The sequence below is a fragment of the Carettochelys insculpta genome, chromosome 18, assembly GCF_033958435.1.
Source record: "Carettochelys insculpta isolate YL-2023 chromosome 18, ASM3395843v1, whole genome shotgun sequence".
NCBI classification, from domain to species: Eukaryota; Metazoa; Chordata; order Testudines; family Carettochelyidae; genus Carettochelys; species Carettochelys insculpta.
Window position 1 is genome coordinate 27512712 of NC_134154.1, and position 21584 is coordinate 27534295.

Sequence of the window (21584 nt, forward strand, 5' to 3'; positions counted from 1 at the left end):
GGGTGTGAGATGGGGAAGGGACCTGGGGGAGTGGAATGGCATCTTACCTGGGGAAGGAGCCTTAGGTAAATTTCTTCCCTGGGTTCAGGCCTGGCGAGGGTGGAATCGAACCACTGGGATTCCACAGTGGAGGGGAAATTGTGTCTGCTGCTGTGCCATGTTGACACAGGATCACCTGCTTGAGTGGGAGTCCTTCACGTTGTCTCCTGTATCTTTCCCACAGGCTGGCAGCTGAAGGACAACACGGTTACCTATACGGTGCCTGTAGGTTATAGATGCTCAATGTTGTGATGGGTGCCTTAGAAAAAAGCATAACATCACTGATAAATAGTAACAAAGAGGAAGCCGTGCTAGTCTATACACTATCAAAACAAAAAGCAGTCAAGTAGCACTTTAAAGACTAGCAAAATGGTTTGTTAGGTGAGCTTTCATGGGACAGACCCACTTCTTCAGACCATCTGAAGAAGTGGGTCTGTCCCACGAAAGCTCACCTAATAAACCATTTTGCTAGTCTTTAAAGTGCTACTTGACTGCTTTTTGTTTTGTTAACTGATAAATGTTCCTCTCCATGGAAATCTTTAGTACACTTTAACTCAGTCCAAAGTGAAAGTGGTGTTATACAAAGAGCTCAGCGCAAATATGTGCAATCCAAAGAAGAAGCTATAGAGTGCTAAGTATATACATCTAAAACATATTCCCTTCTCCATACAGAGTTTTGCAGAATGGGCCTTAGGAGGTTTATCCAAGCCTCATATTTTCAATGTGCCAGAACAACAGGAATCCTAAAACGTGTACAATACAAGCCTCCAAGTTTGGTACACTGGAAGCATTCTGGATCATGTCTTTATAAAGCTGTGATATTTGACATGGGGGGAGTGCTTCTCCCTTCCCCTTACAAATTGGCTGGAGGTAAGTATTTTTGACTGGACATATTTACTAAAGTAGCTGATTAGTGACCCTCTTGAATATTTAATCCAAGTATATTTCACATTTGTTTTATCGCTCTCATTGCTGTATCCAATACAACAATGGTCAATTTCACTTCCTCTTTGGGGACTGACCTGGCATGGTGCTAGTTGTTCCAATTCCAAGTCAACACTCGTAAGCGTTATCAAAACTATTAAATTTGACATAGTTGGCAATTTTGTTGGCATTTGCAGACGTGAGGACGGATTGATTGGGTGTGCAGCTTAAACTGTCATATAGTACTTCTGACAACTATATGAATATAAATTAGTCCTTCACCTTCTCAGAATTGAGGCACATTGGCAGGATGGCTGGGGGGAAGGTGTGACATTATTTCCTCCTGATAATATAGATTGTGTGTGTGTGAGAGAGAGAGAGAGTGTATATGTGTGTGCATTTGTGTGTGTGTCCAGTGACTACCTTTAGGTGTGACAGGTGTTTGTCCCGGAACCAGGCCCAGTATTTAAATTTTTCTATGGCTGGGAACTTTGATGTGCACAGTTGCAATACTCACATTGTAGGAATGCCTCTGTATTACGACTATAGTTTATTTATACGTTTAGCACAGTAACAAACACCCCATTTTCACAATATAGATACGTAATGTACATCTGTATTTCCTTATCCTCACACCATCCCTTTAGAACAACCTGAAATGTTAATCATCTTCCTCATCGCCATCACCTTCCCCGGTGTTCCCAGTGCCCATCATTTTGGCATCTCCCGAGGATTACATCTCCTTTCTTCCTCCAACTCTGTGCTGGGTTGTCACTTTTATAATATGTTATGCTGATGTTACTTTTTATACATATTCAGTAGGGGGTGTTTTCTTTTTTCCTTATATATATTTCTTCACCTTATTAATGGTGAAGTGTTTTTTTCTATAGGTTAGTGAGTACCCGCACCTTGACAGCTCCAGCTATGGAATTAGTTGGGAGATGTGGGGCAAGGAGCAGGCTGAGTACTGGCTGATCTTTTTTTACAAAAAATGCACTGAGGTCAGCATATCATTGATCTCAACTTATCATATACATTGGGTTGCTACCGTAGCCTTTTATCATTGTATGTTGTATTTATTCTTTCTGTTCTATCTGGTAATTTAATATGGTCTTTAATGAGTTGTTTCAGGTTTTTCTAAGTAACGATGTACCTGCTATATTTGAGGGTATTCTTAGAAGCCCCTCTACCATTGAGGTAGGTTTCTTATCTTCACCTTATCTAGGTGAAAGGTCCCAAATATATGCACATTGACTTTGCTCTCTAGGTGAAAGGTCCCAGGTGTGCACACGCTAGCTTTGTACAGGATGTAGTGTGGAAGTCCCTTGTGATACAGCCAAGCAGCCAATATAAACCTACTGTGGCTTACTATAATCAACATATAATCAAAAACCATAAGGAAGTAATAAATCAATATATCTATAGGCAAGCGAGTAGGCTAGCCCTAGAGGCTACATAGCCTGTAGCGCATGACTTTACTGTATAAATACCGGTGACTAAAACTTAGCAGCTCTTGGGGTCCCAGACTGCCACTGCCCTGGGGGTCCCAGGGCTTGATGAATAGCTCCTGCATGGGCTGTGGGAGATTACTGATCTGAGCCACTCACTTCTCTGAGGCCCAGGTGTTGCCCCAGGCTAGCTGCTTGAGCAGTGATCAGTGTGGCTGGCCTCAGGGCAGACCCTGGTGCTTCTGTTTGGGGCCTCTTGAGCAGCAACTGGTCCTGGGGCTGCCCCCAGGACCACTGTTCAGCATTCCCTGGGGCCAGCTGCACTGGCTGCTGCTTGGGCAGCCCTGGACAGCTAGCCCTGGTAACCACCTGAACATCTGGCCCAGGAGCCACTTAAGCAGCAGTCAGTGCTTCTGGCTTTGTGGTACCAGAGCAGCTGGCCTTGGAGCCAGCTGCTGTGGTGACCCTGGGGTCAGCTGCACTGGCCACTGCAGCCCTGAAAGTCACAGAGGTTGCAGAAAATCACAGAATCTCTGACTTCCATGGCAGAATCACAGCTTCATTCACGGGGGCTTTCCTACTACTGATGACATTATAAATGCTGTGTCCTCACTCTGTTATTTTTCCTTGTTTAGAATGGGAGGTGTGGAATCATATTCCACCTGGCACTATCAAACAGGCCTTCATATCTGGAGGGGAGAACAGGCCCTGGTTGAGATTCATGAGAGGGGAGCTGACATATGCAGAGTTTTTGCAAGAATTTGGACGGCAATGCTCTGAGATTGTAAGCCAAGCATCTAGTTTTCCTGCTTGATTCTTGCTCACTCCTCACAGGAGGATTGGGTCTCATTAAACTGTATAGAAATGCAGTGCTAACAAAAGAGCAATTTTTAAAAGAGCCCTCTCTGTAGAAGGTTCTGCTGCTGCTCCCACTGCTGCGTCATGTACAGAACTGGGGTGGGTGTGGACTTTTCTTTCTGCAGTGAACTTTCCTAAATTGTCGTCTTGTGCATTTAAGAGATATAGATCTCTAGCTGCCTGTCTAGATTTTTACACTGCAGATATTATTCAGGTACTTTAGCAAAGGCTACCTTACTCTAGTTCCCTCCCTTATGCTTTCCTGGCTTCATAGCTTTTTTTTTTTGTCCCCCTTTCTTTCTTTTCCTATTTCCTGTGCCATGAGAGCTATTGCAGATGTGTCATATCTGTCTCTGATGAAAGATCAGCAGGTTCCTCGGCAAAGAATCCGCCTCCTTCCTCAGGTAGCATCCAGGTGACGGGTCCTAGAAGCAACCAGGAGCACCTGTAGTTTTGGTGGAACTTGCACCACGTACCAGAAGTTAAAACAGTCAGTCTATACGGGAGGATGGACCAGCTTTTCAATCAATGCTTTGTCAAACAGATCAGTCTAAAGAGAGAGCTCCATTTATGATTGCTGAGTTGGTGGAAGTGCACTATAAATAAATGAGGATCACTAGTAGTTTCTCTTGCCCTGTGTCATCCCTTTAATGCTTTCCTCTTCATCTCCTTCCTTCATAGAATTAGTAACTAAGGAGTTTTTATTTGTTGCGTTTGAGCAGGATCCTGTTACAGGAGGAAGTGGAGCAAGAACCTAAAATGAGCAGTCAGTTTGTAAAGCCAGGCTATGCATAAAGTATCATATTTTCTTCCATTTGCCACTGCAGATCATTGCTGGTTTTTCTTCTTTCGTAGGCAAACTCTGCTGTTCCAGTGGACTCTTTTCTCTCTGTACTAACCAGCAGTCAGATGTCAAAACAGATCCCCATTATGACCGAAGCAGTGGAGTGTATCCGGGCAGAAGGTCTTAAGACAGCTGTCCTAAGCAACAACTTCTACCTTCACAATGGAGTGAGCTTTTTGCCTCTTGACCGAAAGCAGTTTGATGTGGTAAGCCTGAACAGATTAAAATGCAATTTATCTAGCTAGATTTATTAAAAACCACAACCACTCACCAGCATTCTTGAAGTGCAGGCACAAATTAAAGACAGCAGAACAGTCATAAATTTACTGTTAGTGTAACTCGTGGCATGTCTTCAGGTGCATCTCCCTCTAGTGACTGGGCCATAGCAAGGTTTAGAGTAAATTGCAGCCACCTGTGCATTTAGTGGTTTTGTTACAAATTGGCCCACAGTTAGCGATCGTATTACCTATATAATAATGCTTGAAAAGGCTTAGGAGGTGGAACAGTCTATACACGTTATTATTACCTGTTCCAAAGTTCCATTCATTTCAAAGGGCTTGTCTACATTAGCTCCCTGCTTCTAAGGGAGCATGGTAAGTAAGGTGTTGGGAGATTATTAATGGAGTGCTGCACTGCATATGCAGCACTTCATTAAGCTAATTCTCCCTGCGGCAACTCCAAAGTGTTAAACTTCGAAGTGCCGGCTCGTGTCTAGCCGTGGCTAGCCCGCCGGTACTTCAAAGTGCCTGGGCAACTTCGACGTCCCTTTGCTCCTCAAAATTTTGATGAGGAGTATGCGTACGCAACTCAGAGTTGAAAATAAAGCTATTTTATCTGGGGCGTTCAATGACTGAATATACCACCAATCACTGAACAGCAGAGGAAAGTTTAATCATTTCGTACAGAACAAATTAAACATCTGGACTTCAAAGCATTCAGACTTTGCAATGCTGTCCACATTCCTTGCTCATACTTAGCATCTTTACCTATTAAGAGAGGTAAAATGTGTATTTACCGTGGGCTTTTCTTTTTGAATATAAGTCAAAAATAAGATTTTTTTTGATGATCGGTTATTTTAAATGTGGTTGAGTTTTCAGCACATTCGAAACTCCACAGGAAACTGTATATGCCCAGTTTCCTTGCATTTGTCTCTTTGTTTTGCATATTAAGTGTTGAACCGTCATTGTTGCACCTGGATTGAGAGATGATACCGGTTTGTAATCTGGACACAATTTAAGTTTCGTTTTACAAGATCCTACATAATCTACCATGACTACAACAATCTGCGTATATGTATTGAATCCCAACCACAGTATTATAGGTAGCAATGTTTTAAACTACGTTCCACAGACCACTGGTGGTCCTTGAACAACTCGCAAGTGTGCTGTGAGTGTCTGATGCTTTTTTGATATCATACACTGATGGTCTATATTTTCTGTTATTAAAACCAGATACTGTGTTACTTCTTCATTGCTCTGACACCTAATTAAATTACTTCATTTTGTTTCTGCTATATGCATTGCTGTTTGTTTTTTTGTTTTTTGTTTTTGTTTTTTTTTGGTCTGCCAACAATTTTTTGAAGATAATTTTCATACGTTTTCTGCATAAAGATATTATTTTTGTTGGGTCATGGTCTCAGAAAGTTTAAGAAACACAAATATGTAGAGACCCAGACTGTAAAACTGACTTCATAAACAGATATGTACAGTAAACTCTTTCATATCCATCATTCTATCGTCAAGAACTCTCAGATAACTGGCATTTTAACCATAAGTAAATTTTCATTACGTTTTCCATAAATACAGTATAATGAATGTAAATATAAATCAATACAGCATAAGTTTACAGTGTACAATGCTATTGCTGTTCCTAAGTAAAGGACTCTGCATACATATTTGTTTGTTCCTTAATATCTAATTTTGTTTTTCTTTGGTGTTATGCATTGCTAGGTTTACCTCTCTATTATCCAGAATACTTGAATATTTGGCAACCTCCCAGTCCCAGGACTGCAGAATATGAAAGAGTTTATTCTGTAGTGTCACTAGCTGCCTGAGTGACATGCAACAGTGAAGCAAATAGCATAGGGGGAGAAAAGAACCCTAAGCTGTACAATTCCCTGGCTTTCACCCCTCTAACATGTTATTTTTAAGAAGGAATTTCTTTTTAAAAATCTTTATAAAAATACACTTTTCCTCTCTGTACCACCTCACATATTTGAACTGACAGAACTTCAGACGTTCACTCATGACTTGGGCTTGTTTTATAGTCCTCAGTAAGGAAGAAATAACAAGGCATACACGAAAAAACAAACAACAGAAAACAAAAAAAAAAAAAAGAACCCAACCCAGACCCATGATTTTAAAAGTTATGGCTATTTAAAGTAATCTTGTTAAAATCTGGATGTTAGATCATTTTCTTGTCACCTTTCCTTATATGTGTTTTACTAGCAAAACTGGAATCTATCAAGGTACCTTGATTATTAATATATTATTTTTCGGAAGTGTTTTTCATCTCAGAGCATTCTTAAAGCATTTTAATAGCTACATACCATGTTTATATGACACACCCACCACTGAAATATCATCCCCTCTGGAATGTGGTTGCTGTTTAACGATACAGAGCAACATTATTCAATAATGTAGGGCAGAAATGAAGGAAAATGTCTACGTAGCTTAGATATTTCTCTTTTTGTGTTATCTAAGCTGATACTGTATCCTGTTGTAAGTGAAGTATTTATGGAGAAATTCTGTACTTCCCAAAACTGGAATTTAGGCAGGACATCAGGGTTGACATCAGCACTTTTGGGAAAATTGTCTTGGGATTGCTGATGAGCGTAACAGCTGAGACCTCAGTTTTGCATTTCAGCTGCAAGATGACATCTCCTGCAGTTCAGCCTGCCTTTTGCACAATATCAAGCTATTGGGTTAGTACCAACCGGTACCATAACTATTTCTTGAAGGCCTCCCATCCATGTACTGACTTGATCTTGCTAAGCTTGGTTGATCTGACAAGATCACAGATGAGGCAATGTGTCTGCAGAACAGTGAGGCTACGTCTACATGCAAATGGCCATTTCGAAGTTTACTAATGAAGCACTGAAATACATATTCAGCGCCTCATTAGCATGCGGGCGGCCGCAGCACTTCGAAATTGACGCGGCTCGTCCAGACGGGGCTCCTTTTCGAAAGGACCCTGGCTACTTCGAAGTCCCCTTATTCCCATCTGCTCATAGGAATAAGGGGACTTCGAAGTAGCTGGGGTCCTTTCGAAAAGGAGCCCCATCTGGACGAGCTGTGCGGTGGCAAGCCGCGTCAATTTCGAAGTGCCGCGGCCGCCCACATGCTAATGAGGCTCTGACTGTGTATTTCAGCGCTTTATTAGTAAACTTCTAAATGGCCATTTGCATGGCAATTTTGAAGTTTTTGGCTAGTGTAGACACGGCCTGATTCAACAGATGAGGTCACATCCTCTGTATCAGTGCAGCTCTACCACTGTTCGGGTGTGTGCACCAGACTCACGGTCCTTTGTATCATTTATTGCACTGCATGCCACTCATGCTTATTCACACTCGTGTCCTTCATGTCCAAAACTATCCTGATGTTCATGGATGAGAATTACAATGGCCTTGTGCATGTCTGCCTTGATCATATGTTGTTATAGGTAATTGAATCTTGCCTGGAAGGGATTTGCAAACCAGACCCTCGTATCTATAAGCTGTGCTTGGAGCGGTTGGGTGTTCTGCCAAAGGAATCCATCTTCCTTGATGATATTGGGGAGAACTTGAAAGCAGCCGCCCAGCTTGGCATCAAGACAGTGAAGGTACAAAGCATCACCGTCAGGGAAATATTCTCTGAAATATTTTTTTAATACAAAATCTGCATTTGATGTGCATCTGTTTAGTATTTCCATATAGCAGCGTTAAGTACAGATTGCCATGCTTCACTCACTGGACATGTCCATTGTTCTGTCTGACATCAGTAAGTCAAATAATCACAGGTTTAATCAAGGGGTAAATGTGGATGCCAAGATTTCAGGGTTCCATGCCCAGAGCTGCCACGAACTCCCTGAGGGTCTTGGGAATATCAATCCCTCCCTATGCACCTCAGTTATCCATCTGTTAAACAGCAGTAATGACACGGTTGGAACATGGGATTGTGAGGCTTAATTAATCAGCCCTGTGGAAGTTAGGTGATCTATGTGCAAGTCACCCACAGGCAGACTAACTTCCAAACCACGGGGAGCCAGGAGGGAGGGTAGAAGGTTAAGGTTAGGACCTGTTGATGGAGTGAGTTCTGTCCTCCTTCTGCTCGTCTTAGTGGAACTCCCACTGTTACTTCAGCCTGGGCTTGTAGCACGCACATCCTCTCCAATTGGAATTGCTGCCCCTTCTCCTAGGATGTAAACTAGGCAAAGTGTAGGTGTTTAGATCAGGGGAGAGAAGACAGTGTTGGTGTTGTCTTCGATGATGTGTCATGGCAGATGCTACCAAGCAGTCACAAGGATGCAGATTCCTGTCTTTGCCAAGAGATCAGAACCTAATTAGCTATTTAACATGCAACTTTTTCTCCCTTATATCAGGTTGAGGACCCAGAAGCAGCTCTCAAAGAATTAGAAACCTTCTTGGGCTTCCCTTTGAGAGGATTCGTTCCACACACTCGTTTAATGAGACCAACAATGGAAATCCCGAAAGATTCTCTACAGCAGTATCTCGTAAAGGTCCTAGGTGGCCAAAAAACAGGTATTTAAGTTCTTTTAAACTTTACAATCTTAACGGTCACCTATTCTGAGTCTATTGGCTCTTCCTAATGCCACGCCAACAGGCAAAACTGAACCTAGCATCTCAGGAACTTAATCCAGGGGCTAAAAGCAGCTGGCTCTCAGCTGAAATGGTAGAGAAGGTTCATTCTTGCTCTCAGTAAGTGGTCTACGTGGCGCTACGTGACATATTGAACCACATCTAGTAGGTGTGTGGGTTGCACTAGCATAAAACAAATAGATTTAAAAAATATTAAAACAGAGTGAACCTCTCTAGTCCACACTCTTTTGTCTGGCAACATCCGTAATCACGCATGATTCTAGTTAGCTGGATGACCATTTATCATGGATGTGCCCAAGTTTCTCGTGGACCCATAAAGTTTGTTTCCAGCCATCAGTTCTGGCTTTCCATGTTCCGTGCTGTTATTTAGCTGTAATTTACCTCTAAATGTCGTCTTAGAGCCCAATAAGCAGTGGAAGTGTTGGTAGTGCTACTAGACAATATTGACCTCTGGTGGTCTAGCATAGTCTTTCATTCAGCACCAGTTAGGTCCCAAGGGTGCTGGACTAGAGAGGTTCAATCTGTAGTATTAACTATCACAAAGCCACTCTTGTGGTATAAGTAAGCACCCTAAAGCTCCTTGTGAAACGGTGGGCTGTTTAAAACACTGTTATTGGCATTTACCTGGGAAGTTAGGAGGAAAACCTACTCTGTGGCTATGCTGCATTCCATATCTGTGCATCTGTCTGTGTAGTGAGTAGCTGTATTTTGTAGTATTGTGCTCCTGGCCAAAACCTTCTGGGCACCACATCTGTTTTAAAAGGCAGTTGCTGTTAATATATTGGTTCTTCTCCATCACTTGTAAATTTGGTAATAGCTGGTGAATGATGTTCCCTGGCAGGAGGCCACTTCTCTGGTAGGGGATTCCAGCTGCTGCCTCAGCCACACACAGGACACATTGCCATTTAAGACTATAATATAAACACTTATTTGGTCAAGTTTTAAAACAAAAATGTCTCATTTAAAGTTGTATTTTAATACAAACAATTGGCTGGACTATTGTTAACAACTAAAACTATTTAAAGAGCAATAATTAAATGCATCTGATTTCCTTTTCATTATTTATGCTATTTGTTTACTTGCACACTTTGTTCTGCTTGGACAGTGAAAATAGATTAGTTAACTTTGTTTTGGTTTCTGGTCAGTTTCTTTTCCATGTTTTCTTTCACTCATACAGGTGTGCAACTTTTGGCATCACATGTGTAATGTTTAACTAAATTTCTAAAAAAATAAGCCTTTACATTTTAAAAACAAACCATGAAAATGTTTCTTTTGACATTGGGCTTGAACAACTTCCTATGTTGAATTTCTGCTGCCTGTCATGCTTTAGAGTAGAACTCAAAGGATCAGTTTACAGAAATCCACAATCCATTTGTGTGTTTGAATCACACCTGACATTTCTGAAGGCTCTGTATGGGTTTGGATTTTAAAAAGCTGAATTTTAAAAACCTGTAGGTAATCCCAGTTCCTTGGATGTACTTATAAATAGTACGAAACTAATATTCTGCTGAACTTCCTCCTTCTGCCATTAGTCTTCCAGACTCACCTCTATTTCATGCAAGGAGAGGGCCATATTTAAAAAAAAACTGCATCATTGACTTAAAAGCGATGTGGGTTGCACTGTGGATAATATATACTATGTTCTTTTAGTCAAACAAAGACACCAGTGTTATGTAAATTATATGGCAGTGGATTTATCTGGTATTTTGAAATGTGCCCCTCAAAGACTGCAGATCAGAGGTGCCCAGTTTACAAGAAAAGGGATGATTTTTCTAACTCCAGTGAGGCCCTGTGGTCAAACTGGGAACTTTCCAGCTCATATGTTGCCACCCGTAACAAAGGTTGAAAACAGACATTTGTGAACGATACTGTTGATGAAGGAGACAGAATAGGCTCTCTCTTGTGTGTTGGTTCTGCAGGAGTAAAATGCAGTCAAAACTTATCTCTGTCACTAAAATCAACAGTTCTGACTCTGAAAATTAACAAGGAGCAGATCTGCTGAGCCAGAAGTGACCATTTGTTCAGTCACTGTTCTACCTGACTACACTTTAAACTGAGAAGAATTTGTGCTGTCAGCAATTATTGCAGATTATAAAACCAGATGAATCAGGTGATTAGTAATTAGTAGTTGAAATACTATTGTCATAGATTAGTGAATTAAAGCTGGGAGTCAAATGTGCTGCCAAGGATTAAAGTTCACGAGCAAGCTCAAACCTCTGTGCTGAAGAGCTGATCCTGTCTGTTGTGAAACAGGAGCAGTGCAGAAGTGTGTGTTCCTCACTCATATGACTAAAATTTGGGTCTGGATAATGTCTGATTGCCTCTTCTGGTTAGGAGTAGTGCTGGGTGAGGATGAATAGCAAGGAAGGGATGGCTCAGACTGTAAGGGGAATATTGCTAAATGGGATGACAGAGTAGGGAAATCCCTGAACAAAGGAACTGTAAGGAGCAGAGCGCTCTGTCCACAATCCAGTAAGCACGTACTTAACTTTTAGCAGATGAGTAGTCCTACTGCTTTAATTGAAATTATGTACCGACTCAAAGTTACGTGTGAGTGTTCTGCTGGATCAGGGCTGGCGTGCTCAGTACTTTTCAAGATAAAATCCTTAGAGTGGTAGTGGCATGTGAGTGGAGTCTCTAGCTTTGCTTTGTTAGATGCAAGTAGAGGGCTTTAAGCCTCAAGCTGACAGCTGCGGTTTCCAGATGGTTGTCAGATGCCCCTCTCCTATCCAGAATTCATTGCAGTCTCCAGTGACAAAGGTCCAAATAACTGTTGCAGCCTTACTTCTTCTTGGTGCAGAATAGCTGCTCCTTTCCCTTGCTTTGGGAACCAACCTTTGCATAGAACTTCCTGCCTGGGTGCGGACAGTGAGGGAGGAACACTGGCCAAAAAATACAGAGTAAAGCTCAAGCACATTTCTGACCCTCTACCATCCAGAAGTGACCGCTGTCACTCAAAAGCCCCTCCATACTGATCATCACTGAGCAGTGGCAATGCTCCCACTTCTGCTGAGGCCAACAACAGTCTCTAGCTTCATCCATTTAAGAATCAAATAAAACACAGAAACGAGATGAGAAACAATTGCAGTTTCTGTCCATTTCACTCATCATCTGTTTCCATCTTTCAGATCCTGTGATATTACGGCAGTTCAGTCATGGACAGTCTAACCCCACTTACTATGTCAAGTTTGGGGATCGTCACTTAGTCCTGAGGAAGAAACCTCCTGGCAAACTACTTCCGTCTGCTCATGCTGTGGAGAGGGAGTACAGGTGAAAAAGCATAGTGTGCTACAGTTGCACTTGCAGTTCTGGCTGGCCACGAAGGCATGCTCTGATTATTTTAACACAATTCCAGAGGTGCACAACCTGTGCTGTTTTCCAGCTTCACCTTTCCTATTCAGAGCCCTGCTGCAGAAGAGTAGCTGTCAGGAGGAAATTGGCCAGCTTGAGTCTTTAAAGTGCTAATAAATTATTTTGTTAGTCTTTAAAGTGCTACTTTACTGCTTTTTTGTTATGAAGGACAGAGAGAGAAAGACATTCCTCTTATCACATTTAAGGAAGAGCTGCATGTGATTCAGAGGTGACAAGGTTCAGTCTGAGTTGTTCCAGCATCAGTGACTCAGGAAGGCATTTCGAGGCACTGGGTGTCTGAGGTGTTTCCTCCTTTACCATGATGCATAAAACTGAGCTCCTTCTAATTAGAGCTCTCGTGATGCATATTGTACGTGTTGGAGGGTGGTAGCCTCTGTTACTTAATAGCCTTCTTCCATCAAGAGTAATGGATGTCTTGCTAAACTCACTCTGCAGCTGCAGTAGGATGCAAGTTGCCTTTAGTTCATAATGATTTTATGGATGTGTAGATTTTAGTCACCATCAGGATAGACCACAATCTCTCTTCACTCCTAACTTAATGTAAAGAAGAATCTCCTTTAGCCCTAGTAGTATTAACAACTTATAGCCTATGGCCACTAAAGGCTGCCATCCTTGGCAAGTCTGATAAATATTTGCATTGTGAAAATGATAAAAGAAATATATTTTCAGTTTACCTTATACAAGTACTGCAGTGCGATCTCTTTCTGTGAAAGCGCAACTTGCAAATGCTGATTTTTTTTTTTTGGTTACATAACTGCACTCAAAAACAAAACAAGGAAAAGCTTTAGAGCCCACAAGTCCTACTTCTTGTTCAGCCAATCTCAAGGAGAAAAAAGTTTGGTTACAATTTCAGGAGGTAATGCTGCCTGCTTCTTCTTTATGATGTCATCTGAAAGTGAGAACAAATGCTTACATGGCCCTTTTGTATTAAATGCCATTAATTTATTTGAGTTAATTGTGTGAAAGGGAATCATGCTATTAATGTAATATTTAGTATTCATCCCCACTTTATTAATGGCTTACATGTATATAGCACCTTTTTCCTACCAGGATCTCAATGCACTTTAACATATATACAGAAGGGACACACTTCATTCACAATTGAAGTGGAGCCTCCTCTAGAGTGGAGCATGACTGTTGAAGAAAAAGCAAACAATGCTACCTGACCAATACGTTACAAGTGTAGACATGTACCACTGTCTCTCTGCTAGACTTGTTAGTCTTGAATCTGAGTATTGAGGACTGAGTGGACTTGTACACTCGAAAGTATTACAGCATTGTATTTTTGAATGCACTTATTTTTTATACATAATTCTACAGTAAAACCTCGAGTTACGCAGGGGTTGTGTTCCTGCAACCCCCGCGTAACTCAGACTGTCACACAAGATGGGATGGGGAGCTGGGAACCAGGGTGCTGCTTGGTTCCCAGCTCCCTGCCACTTGCAGGATCTGGGAAACTGAGCAGCCCAGCAAGCTGATCAGTTTCCTGGCTGCTTCTCCCTGCCTTCCCCCAGCCATGCGGCTGTCAGCTTGATAGCGGTGTCACTGGGGGAAGGCAGGGAGAAGGGGCTCTTAACTTGCCTAGCTGCCTGCAGCTGTGGGCAGCTAGGCAGGCTGACAGTTTCAGAGCAGCTTCAGGTTGTGCTTAACTTGCATTAAAGCTAGTTAACGCACAACTTGAAGCTGTGTATTTCAAGGATTTACTGTACATTGGTAAATTCAACTTTCATGATAAAGAGATTACACTACTTTACCTGTATGAAGTGAATTGAAAAATACTATTTATTTTATAGTGGAAATATTTATAATTAAAATTATAAGGTGGTCACTATGCACTTTGAATTCTGTGTTATAACGAAAATTGATCTATTTGAAAAGGTAGAAAACATGCAATATGTATTTAAATGGCATTGTGTTATTGTTTAACAGCATGATTAATCTTGATTAAATATTTCAATTGCTTGACAGCGTTGCTTTCTGTATGTCCACCTAGCATGTTACGTTTATATTTTAAAGATTAAAGACAGCATCTTTTCAATAGGGCAGGCAAAAATTTGTCAATTCTTTACTTCCCTGACAAAGCCTCTCTGGTTTGCTTGTCTTTGCAGGGTACTGAAGGCTCTTGCTGAGGCTGGAGTTCCTGTTCCTAATGTGCTCGCCCTCTGTGAAGATTCCAGGTGATATTTTTTCACCATTTTTCAGTAAAAGTACATGACAGTTGTTGCCAGAAACTTCCCCTCCCAGCATAGAGCAGAGCTGAGGAGACAGCAACTGTCAGGCTCAAAGGTGACAGTAACTGTAGAAGAGCCTAGCTAGACAGATAGACCTGGTCATGTGGAAAAGAGCAGCTAAAGTGCAGTGACTTCAGCTTCTGCATAATACCTGTGAAGAAGGGTTTAAATCAATGCAGGCAGAAGGAGCCCTGTTTTGGCTGTTGGAGGAGGAGACACATAAAAGGCACAATTTGTGGTGGCCAGTGGAGAATGTTTGATCTTACTGCAGATAAGCTGAAATATTGTGCATCTGTGGTTTAGTTGGTCCTGGTGCTTTTTGCACAAAAAGTGGTGTTAACTAGGTGTTCTGACCAAATTGCTACTCACGTAATTCCATTTTGCCCAGCAGTTGGGTATATGAATGTTGTTTCCTGCTCTAAACTATTGTGTAGCAATGCCAGGTGCCATTAAACAGCTGCCATTATCTGCTCTGGAAGTAGCTGCTGTTGAGTGGCAAATGATGTCTCACCTACGTATCCCTTGTCCAGACCTCCCAAGGGGCTTTTGTGGCTTAACTAAAAAAAGATTGTGAAGTTCTTTGAATTCTCCAGATGAGAGAGGCTAGGGAAGTGCAAAGCACCAGAACATCTTATTAAGTCAGCTTGTTCTGGATGTGTCTTTTTAGTATTTTATTTTTTAAATTAATTAAAAATCGCTCTTATGTGCTGAAAAGGGACTGAAAAAATGTCATAATGGGGCACTTGTAGGACTCCTTATATGGTCCCTGATCAGATTTGCTCAGATTCTAAGTCAAAAGATAATGTTTCAAACTTGCCCAGAGAACTAAAGCGGAGTTTTTTCTGGCTTTTGCATCATGATCACCAACAGCCGAGTTTCTACAATTGGAATTTGGTTAACAATTCTTCCAGGCTTTTGCATGAGAAGGAATAGACTCCAGCTCCCTCTGCCATGGCTGTGCTGACTTCACAGGGCAAGTAGATTTAAACAGTAGCACAAACTGGCTTTTGTTCCTAAAGTCAGCTCCTCTGATGAGAAAGGTGTTAGTTTTACATAATCCTGTTTCTAACCTCACCTGCACTTTTGTTTTGTACTGGTGTTTACATCAGATGGTTATAAAGTTGAACTGGGTTTTGTCGCTATTTATTGTTGTAACTATTCTGATTTTTGGGCGCTAGGCATAAACACTGTGCCCATCACAGAACAGAACCTAAAATTCAAGAGCATGTTCAGACTTCAAAATAACTTCCACACACTGATGCAGTAGATGCAGGAATATTGTACTCCTCTCTGAGGCCTGTCACTGAAATACTGTTGTTTCAATACCATCATTCTAGTATCATTGGCACCCCGTTCTACCTGATGGAGTACTGCACTGGTCACATCTACAAGGACCCCTCTCTTCCTGGGCTGGAGCCTGGCCAGCGGAGGGCCATTTACATTGCTATGAACGAAGTTCTCTGTAAAATCCATAGCGTAGACCTCAAAGCAGCTGGACTGGAGGATTATGGCAAGCCTGGTGAGGAGGAAATCTGCTGTTATGCTCTTCCTGTGTGTTAGTTTTTAAAGGGGAATGGTCACCTTGGGCCACATCCTTAGGGCAGTGTCTGAGAAAGGGGAGCTTTCCAGCAGCATGCTGGCTCCGCAGGCCAGACAAGGGTGCGTGGAACAGCTGCTTGGGATCAATGTGTTTTGGCAATGATCCCCAGAGCTTCCTTCAGCCCTTCCTGCCAATGATTTGTATTTAACCATCAGGACTGGGCTCCTTCAGATCCTGCCCCCACAGGTTCAACTGTCCACCCCGAAGAATCCCTTTGGGGAGGAAAAGGGTCCTGCTGAGTAGCTGTGCCAAAACTCAGCCTGTGTTGGAATTAGATTTTTGCTTTAGGATTCTGGTTATTTGTAACCAGTTGGAATATCTAATCTGCTCCCCTGCAAGGAAAGGACACAAAGCGCCCAGCTAGAGATTGTATTCAGTCCTCAGCCCAAACTATGGGAGTGGCAGTAGTCCAGGAAGAGACACCCTGTTTGAGACAGCAAAAAAATACTTGGGTGACCCTCTTCTCATAAACCACAATGCTCTGTGTACCTGCTCCTTCATGAAGCTTCCAGGTGTAAAAAGAGGTGACGGATATTTCTGCTTCACCATACTTACAGAATGAAAGGCAGCCTGAGCAGAAGCAGGTAAATCTCCTGGGCCACTGGGAGTTCCCTCCAATTATTCTGAGGCTGAATGTGGCCCACGGCTGCAGCAAAACGCTCTCTTGGAGAAGTGTTTGTCTGTCTGGCTGTTTGACCGTTTCCAGATACATCTCTTTGTGGTTATTTTCAAAGGCCTCCTTGCACTTGTAACTATACCCACGAGACTTAATTCCCTTGGCTTTAGGTAACTATATTCAACGGCAAGTTCAAACCTGGACAAAGCAGTATCGAGCGTCAGAGACCCATGCAATTCCTGCCATGGAGAGACTCATTGAGTGGCTCCCCTTGCATCTCCCAGGGAACCGGAAGACCACAGTTGTACATGGAGATTTCAGGTACTAGTGGGCTGTCAGCACACTTTGGGCACTGCACTGTGCATTGCCTAGAGAAGAAAAAAGGGGGATCTGAGAGATCGCCCCCAACACTGAGGATCAATGCTGTTTGAAAAGGAAGCTGCAGCACTGCTCTGTTCAGCATCCTGAGAACTCCCAAGACTTCCATGCAGCATTTCACTCCCCATTTCATTTGCCTCGTGCATTCGTGGCAATTTAAACCCCTGTGCTGTTTGGTGCAGAGGAGTTTCATCTAGTAGTTAGAATAGGATGCCTGGTTTCTAATCCTAGATGTGCCTTTAGATCAGCAGTTTGATTCTATCTCTCAGGCACAGCCGCTGTGAAGTGGCAACATTACTTACGTCAGCTGAATTGAGATGTAACATTGGGGATTATAAAATATTTTCTGTCCCACTCTAAGCAGCCAGAGAAAGAAACTTGCAACGTGAAGGTTCAAATAGCGAGAGGTATTAGCTAGATCTGTGTTTTTGATGAGCCTTGCCTGACTGTAGGGTGACCATGTCTCCCTGTCCCAAATACAGGACATGGAGATATGAAGGGGAGGGGTGGCTCCTCCCTGCTCCACCAAGCCCCCAGGAGCCAGGAAGGAGGTGGGAGCCACCGTCCCTCCATGGGGAAGCGGCAACCGCTGGTGGTCCCCTGGAGCCCTGGGGAATTGGCAGCTGCTGGCCTTCCCCGGGAGCCTGGGGAAACAGCAGCCGCTGGCACTCCCTGAGCTCCGGGGAAGCAGCAAGGACACGGCAACTGCCCACAATCCCCAGCTTCCCCGAGGCTCGGGGAGGTGACTCCCACCAGCAGCTGCTGGCAGAAAAGGTCAGCCGGGGGAGGGCCCAAATACAGGACAATTAGGCCCTTTTAAAAAATAAGTAGGGACGCCTTTTTGGTGTTCCAAGTACGGGACCGTCCTGCCAAATACGAGACGGATGGTTACCCTACCTGACTGGCCAGTGCGGCTAAGAGCCACAGCAGGCCCTGGAGCAAGCTGGGTGGGGGACCTGGCTCTCTGCCCCAAAAGGGACAGGACCAAGGAGTGAAAGGGGTGATCTCTCTGGCATTCAGTCCTCAGCACTGCCTGGACCACGGTGCTTTGCCCCCCACCCCCCCAGCCATGCACAGCAGCTTGTTACTGCTGCCACAGCACTTCAGAGGGACCCAGACCTTGGATCACTGCCGCTGCCAAAGTAGCAGTGGCCGGAGCTCTGGGCCCCTTTGCCCACCCCATTGGCAGGCTTGACTGTAGCGTTGGCTACCTGCTGCCAGCATTACAAAGGTCGCCTTCAGTGATCCCTTAGGTGCGGGTGGGGAGGTCAGAATTCCAACTGGTGAGAACTACTTTCATCATGAGCTACAAAATGTACGTGGAGCAAGGGCTGCATTTGTCCCCTTAAAAGGACATAGGTGATGGGCTGGCTTGCAGATCTGGGCACTTCTGCTGGAAGGTGACACAGCTGCCCCCATAACACCGCAGTCGACTGGCTGAACTAGTATTGTTTTTATTATTGGTGTTACCATAGTGCTTGGAGCTCTAGTCATGGACCAGAACCTCATTGTGCTAGGCACTGCACGAGCTCAGAACAGAGTCTGCATCCCTGCTCCAAAGAGTTCACAATCCAAATACAGGAGCTCCTCCTCTAACCTCTTGTAATTAGGGATGGAAAGCATGCGTTATCTCCCATGTAATCTGTGCCCTGGGAGCCAGAGCAGGATCCAGCCCTATAAACTGCCTCTAGTTCTAAATGCCTGGGAAGTGGCACACACTCCATCTGTTTGAGAGAGTTTGTCTCTCTGTCCATCTGTCCAAGAGCTGCTGAAGTGTAAGAGCTAGGACCACCGAACGTGGTAAGCAGCTTCCTCTTATCATAAGTTAAAGCAAGGTAAGGGTTTGTGGCTCGGGATGTGGTTGCTTCTCTTAAAATGGAAAGGACGGGCTGTGCTCTGTAATGACCACATGGGGGCAGCAGGGGATTTGGGATGGAAAGGAGGGACAGTTATACTGCATAATGACCACTGGGGGCCAGAGATGGGGACCAAGACACACACGACCCTACTGGGGCAGCAGGGGGCAGTGGTGGAGAAGGGGACAAATGTCTGCTCTATATTTAAGAGAGAGAGGGTGGGGGCAGTCCTCTCCCCCAGGGGCTGCCTGCATGCCAAACTCAGCCCCAGCTCCAGCCCAGGGCAAGGATTCCCATGAAGCAGGTACATTTTCATTTTATCCCCCCCCCCACCACCACCACCAAAAAAAAAAAAAGGATTACATTAAGGACCCAAGCAACACAGGATCAATCTTCTAGTAAGTACATAACAAGCAGTGGCCTGACTGCTATTCTCCCATCTTTACCCCTTGGCTCTCGCTTTGCATTCTGATGCTGCATGGTGATTCCACATGGCAGATCACTAACTCTTCCATACATGAAGCAATATAGTCTCCTTTACTGATGAAACTCCTGTCTGGAAAAGGAATGAGTGGGTTCTTTGCAACGCAGCTAGAGCTCTTCAAACACCCGTATCGTAGCCAAGCTCAACTCAAACTTATGGAAGGCTCTGTGCCAAAGAAAATGTCGGCAGGCAACTGTATGAGCCCTGAACCACTAACAAATGGCAAGCATTGACTTAAAATGACTAATAAATCCATTATGAAATTGACCTGGAAGATGGCATTTTCCAGTTGGCACATGCCATAGTTTCTCTGAATCATCTGAGACCCTAAACTGTTTCATTTATTTCTTTAAACCACATGCAAATTCACAGTTAATCTGCCAGAAGGTTGATCAACATAAGCCTCTTGTGTCCATCACTTCCCAGGGCAGAGCTCCTGCCTTTCAGGCCTCCCAAGGGAGCTAGTGGTAGGGAATCAGTCTCCTAACTAAAACAGAGGTCCAGGTTCACTCGTTTAACTGAAACTAACTGATTGTCAGGAATGCATCTGCCTTTCATGAGTGTTTTTTCTCTTAGGACTTTTCTAAACTTCTCCCTTCTTTGATCCAGGCTGGATAACCTGATTTTTCATCCAGAGGGTCCAGAGGTCTGTGCTGTCCTCGACTGGGAACTTTCTACGTTAGGAGATCCCATCTCAGATGTGGCATATAATTGCATGGCGCACTATCTGCCTTCTGACTGTGCTCTGCTGAAAGGTACAGTGTGTCCTGGGGAAGGCACAGATTGCTTCCTATTTGGAAAGTTTTGCAATTAAGGAGTTGAAAAACATTTAGAAACTGCCAGAATATTTTCAAAGGTGCTCATTTAGAAATGTGACTTAGTCTTTCGGAAAAGGGCTCTTATTTCACTCCATCACTCCCACCTCTACCTTTTCTCACCTCCCTAAATAATCCTCTTCTCTCCTTGGTGGTGACATCTTCAAATATCTGTAGCTGAGTCTGATATCCGATTGCTTAGGCTCACTGAAAACATTTAGCCCCTCTAGTCTTCTCAGGATTCAACACACAAGGACGCCATTTCGGGAGGTCAGGAGGTGGTACCGACATTGTGTACGGCAATAGTGCTTGCTCTTTTTTCTCCTTTCCCTCATGATCAGGGAGCAAGGGGAAAGTACACAACTTGGATGCATTCCTCTCACTCCCAGATGGTGAGAGGAGGAGCAGAGGAGTAAGTGATGCAAACTGTGTATTTTCCCCTCGTTCTCTGATTGTAAGTGGATTTGAACTTCCTCCTTTTGGTCAGTATCCTTTTGGTATGCAGGTGTCAGCTGTCCTCATTCTGCTTCATGATGTGATGTCTCAGTATTTAGCCTTTAGGCTGCAGTATACAGGTGATGGGGCCAACGTGTGGAGGGTTTGAGGAACACATTGGTCTGTGGATCGTAAATGCAAATTTAAAAAAAAATTTTTTTTTATTTCCTCTCACCTCTTTGTCCTCCACAAAGTCATCTTACAACTTTGGAAGTTGTTTTCTGCAGAAATGGAGCAAAGCAAAGCTCTCTCTCAAGCTGAAATTCTGCCCTTCAGATTGAAAGGATTTTAATCCCATTTTTAAACTCCCTGAAATTAAAGGTTTATAAAATAGTGGTTTCAGGGGTGGTATTGCAGAGGCAGAGATTAGAAAGATCAGAGAATTACTGCTGCATCTAGTAGGAAGAAGACTAACAGGAAAAATGGCCCCTGGTTAAATTCACAGCTGTGCAGGACACAGCTAGAAGGGCTAGTGATTAATGCAGGAAGTCAGTTCTTTGTATGCTCCGATTCCATGACTGGCAGTGATCTTCTTCTTTTCAAGAAGGGTGGTTTGGGATGAAGGTATTGCAGTCACATACTGCCTGCCTAGGAAAAGGTCAAATTCACCTCATTATACCTTAATCCTAAAACTCTCTGAAGCTAATTTGACCCTGGTGATAGGTGGCCTTATGAGTCAGACACACCAGAGTATGGAACCTGAGAGCAGAAAGTCCATTGCTTTATCCATCCACCAAGCACATGTACCAGTCATGAAACTGCCAGACTCTGTAGCACTGGCTGACGCCTTCTGAGAACACAGCCTGCC

The 21584-nt window shown here is 43.5% G+C and overlaps 1 protein-coding gene across 4 annotated transcripts in view; it reads left to right on the plus strand.

Moving 5' to 3' along the window:
• Positions 1–21584, plus strand: part of ACAD10 (acyl-CoA dehydrogenase family member 10) — a 38814-nt gene that overhangs the window by 425 nt on the left and 16805 nt on the right. For 3 of the 4 annotated variants that reach the window (XR_012648048.1, XM_075013053.1, XM_075013055.1), the window contains exons 2-11: positions 712–909; positions 3047–3195; positions 4125–4319; positions 7774–7932; positions 8692–8851; positions 12058–12199; positions 14410–14478; positions 15870–16051; positions 16919–17069; positions 20076–20221. Coding sequence is in view for 3 of the 4 variants with exons in the window: in XM_075013053.1 (XP_074869154.1) it covers positions 723–909; positions 3047–3195; positions 4125–4319; positions 7774–7932; positions 8692–8851; positions 12058–12199; positions 14410–14478; positions 15870–16051; positions 16919–17069; positions 20076–20221 (1540 nt within the window). In the remaining variant the exon portion in view is untranslated. Of the gene's footprint in view, positions 1–711; positions 910–3046; positions 3196–4124; positions 4320–7773; positions 7933–8691; positions 8852–12057; positions 12200–14409; positions 14479–15869; positions 16052–16918; positions 17070–20075; positions 20222–21584 lie in introns of those variants that run through there. The other variant, XM_075013054.1, reaches the window with a different exon arrangement.